The sequence below is a fragment of the Asparagus officinalis genome, chromosome 2 (assembly GCF_001876935.1).
Source record: "Asparagus officinalis chromosome 2, Aspof.V1, whole genome shotgun sequence".
NCBI classification, from domain to species: Eukaryota; Viridiplantae; Streptophyta; class Magnoliopsida; order Asparagales; family Asparagaceae; genus Asparagus; species Asparagus officinalis.
In genome coordinates this window covers 7,889,251-7,891,272 of record NC_033795.1, presented here as the reverse complement: position 1 = coordinate 7,891,272, position 2,022 = coordinate 7,889,251, and the positions used below count along the sequence as shown (strand labels likewise).

The 2,022-nt window shown below is 33.4% G+C and overlaps 1 protein-coding gene across 2 annotated transcripts in view; it reads left to right on the top strand.

The window, feature by feature from the left end:
• Positions 1-2,022, top strand: part of LOC109830119 (dynamin-related protein 3A-like) — an 18,254-nt gene that overhangs the window by 14,265 nt on the left and 1,967 nt on the right. For both annotated transcript variants that reach the window (XM_020397276.1, XM_020397277.1), the window contains exons 14-17: positions 82-180; positions 366-399; positions 757-902; positions 1,006-1,152. In XM_020397276.1, coding sequence (XP_020252865.1) covers positions 82-180; positions 366-399; positions 757-902; positions 1,006-1,152 — 426 coding nt within the window. The remainder of the gene's footprint in view (positions 1-81; positions 181-365; positions 400-756; positions 903-1,005; positions 1,153-2,022) is intronic.

The following is a 2,022-nucleotide window of genomic DNA, read 5'->3' as shown; positions in this document are numbered from 1 at the left end:
GGGTGTTACATTTGTATGTATGCATGGACACGTTGGGTTTTATTCTAATTATAGCACTGTTACCACATGCTTTGAATGCAGGATGGTGTAGATTCTGATAAGCTTCAATCATCTGAAAGAACTCTTAAATCTCGAGCTATTCTGGGTCGCTCTGGTGCAAATGGGATTGCTGCCGATCAGGTTTAGTGCGTTTTCATTCTTTGCAACCTTTGTTTTTCACATTTGGTTCCCATGATAAAATTTGTATTGGGATGCAAGCAGCTAAATTTCTTCTAGATAAATTATAGTGATATTGGATAAAATTATAGTAATATTTTTTCCTTTAGTGATATTGGTTTCTTTTCATCGTATGTTTCAATGAACAGGGTGTTCGTCATTCTTCTGAACCTGAAAAAATTGGTAAGTTATATAAAATTGATGCTCTCTCGTTGTCACGCGTATCAATTAGGTCAGTCTAAGAATATATGATGGCTATCTAATTTAGAACTCTGAACTCATTTGATGATTGTCCCTATACTGGTCATAATGAAAATAAAAGAAAACAATCATTTAGTTTTGACATTTTACCTATGAAAATATGTGTTCTTAACTATACGTGAATCTTGAAAGATTAAGAAAGTGCGTTTATACTGAATTGGATAAAATTTTGTCTTATATAAGTAGTACTAAACCTCATGGGATAAATTTCACAAGGCCCCCCACAAGTTCAACATTATGTATACTAAATTATTAGACCTGAGAGGTGGAATCTATCAGGAACTACAAGTGGTTCAAGTTGGGTTTCATCAATTTTTGGTGGAAGTGAAAACCGTGCACCTATGAGGGAGAGTTCTTCGAGCAAGTCTTATGCTCCACCTGTTAATCACATAGATCATTCACTGTCTATGATCCAACTAAGAGAGGTAAGCTTATGTAACTTCAAGTATTTAGCTCCTTGAACTTTGGCTGTTCTTTGTCTGTCATATATCAGTTTATGGCTATTAACTTGTATCATTTATTTGTCAGCCTCCAGTTGTCCTGAAACCTTCAGACATTCAGACTGAGCAGGAGGCTATAGAGATAGGCATCACAAAACTGTTGTTGAAATCATATTTTGACATCGTGAGAAAAAATATTGAGGACTCTGTACCTAAAGCAATTATGCATTTCCTGGTTAGTTTTGTTACTCCCTTTCTTTAGAAGTTACAGTTTAATGTCATTATTAAGTAGCTAACTATGTACATCCTTTTCTTTCTTTATTCAACGTTTCTTCATGCCTATCATTTCCTACAGTATTATTAGTTATAAGTAAATAAATTGTGGCTAAATGTATATCTAACCTGGTCATATTTAAGCTCTTAATACTGATCTTAACACTCAGTAGTCAGTATTTACGTTGGAATGTTTAATGCTGCTGAATGACTTCAAATATTATGTAATTTAAGAATATTTATGTAATCTAAGAACTTATTATGGACTTGTTATAAGTTTTTTTAGCTCCGCTATGTAACAGTTGACGAGCTGTATCTAAAACAGCTGAATGTAAAATCTGTAACCCTCATGTAAGCTCTTGGGTAAGTTTTGTAGATCTTGATCTCCAGATCAGGTTTAGCTTTTTTCCTATTATTCTATCACAGATTTTCTTTTCTAATTGTGATGTGGAAAGCCTCATCTGAGACTTCATTGCATAGTTTGCCTGTCATCTACTCTTTTTTTCAGTAGTTAAAGGTCTTACATGTTTATCATTTTTGTGTGTTAACCTCGCAACATTATAGTTGCTAATGCATGTTATATGATACATTTTCCTTTCTGTTGAAATTAGCAAGAAAGGGCATAAACGCAGAATGCACTTTCTTATGTTGTATAACACTAGAACACATGTAAACCGGGAGTTATGAAATACAAACTGCGAAATAGTTTCCTTCTGTTCAAATTATTAATGACAGACAATGAATGTGAGTCAGTATTGCCACTCTACAGGAGGATTGATATCTATCCAGATAACTATATAGGTAAAATAATTGTTTTTTAAACTATCTTGAT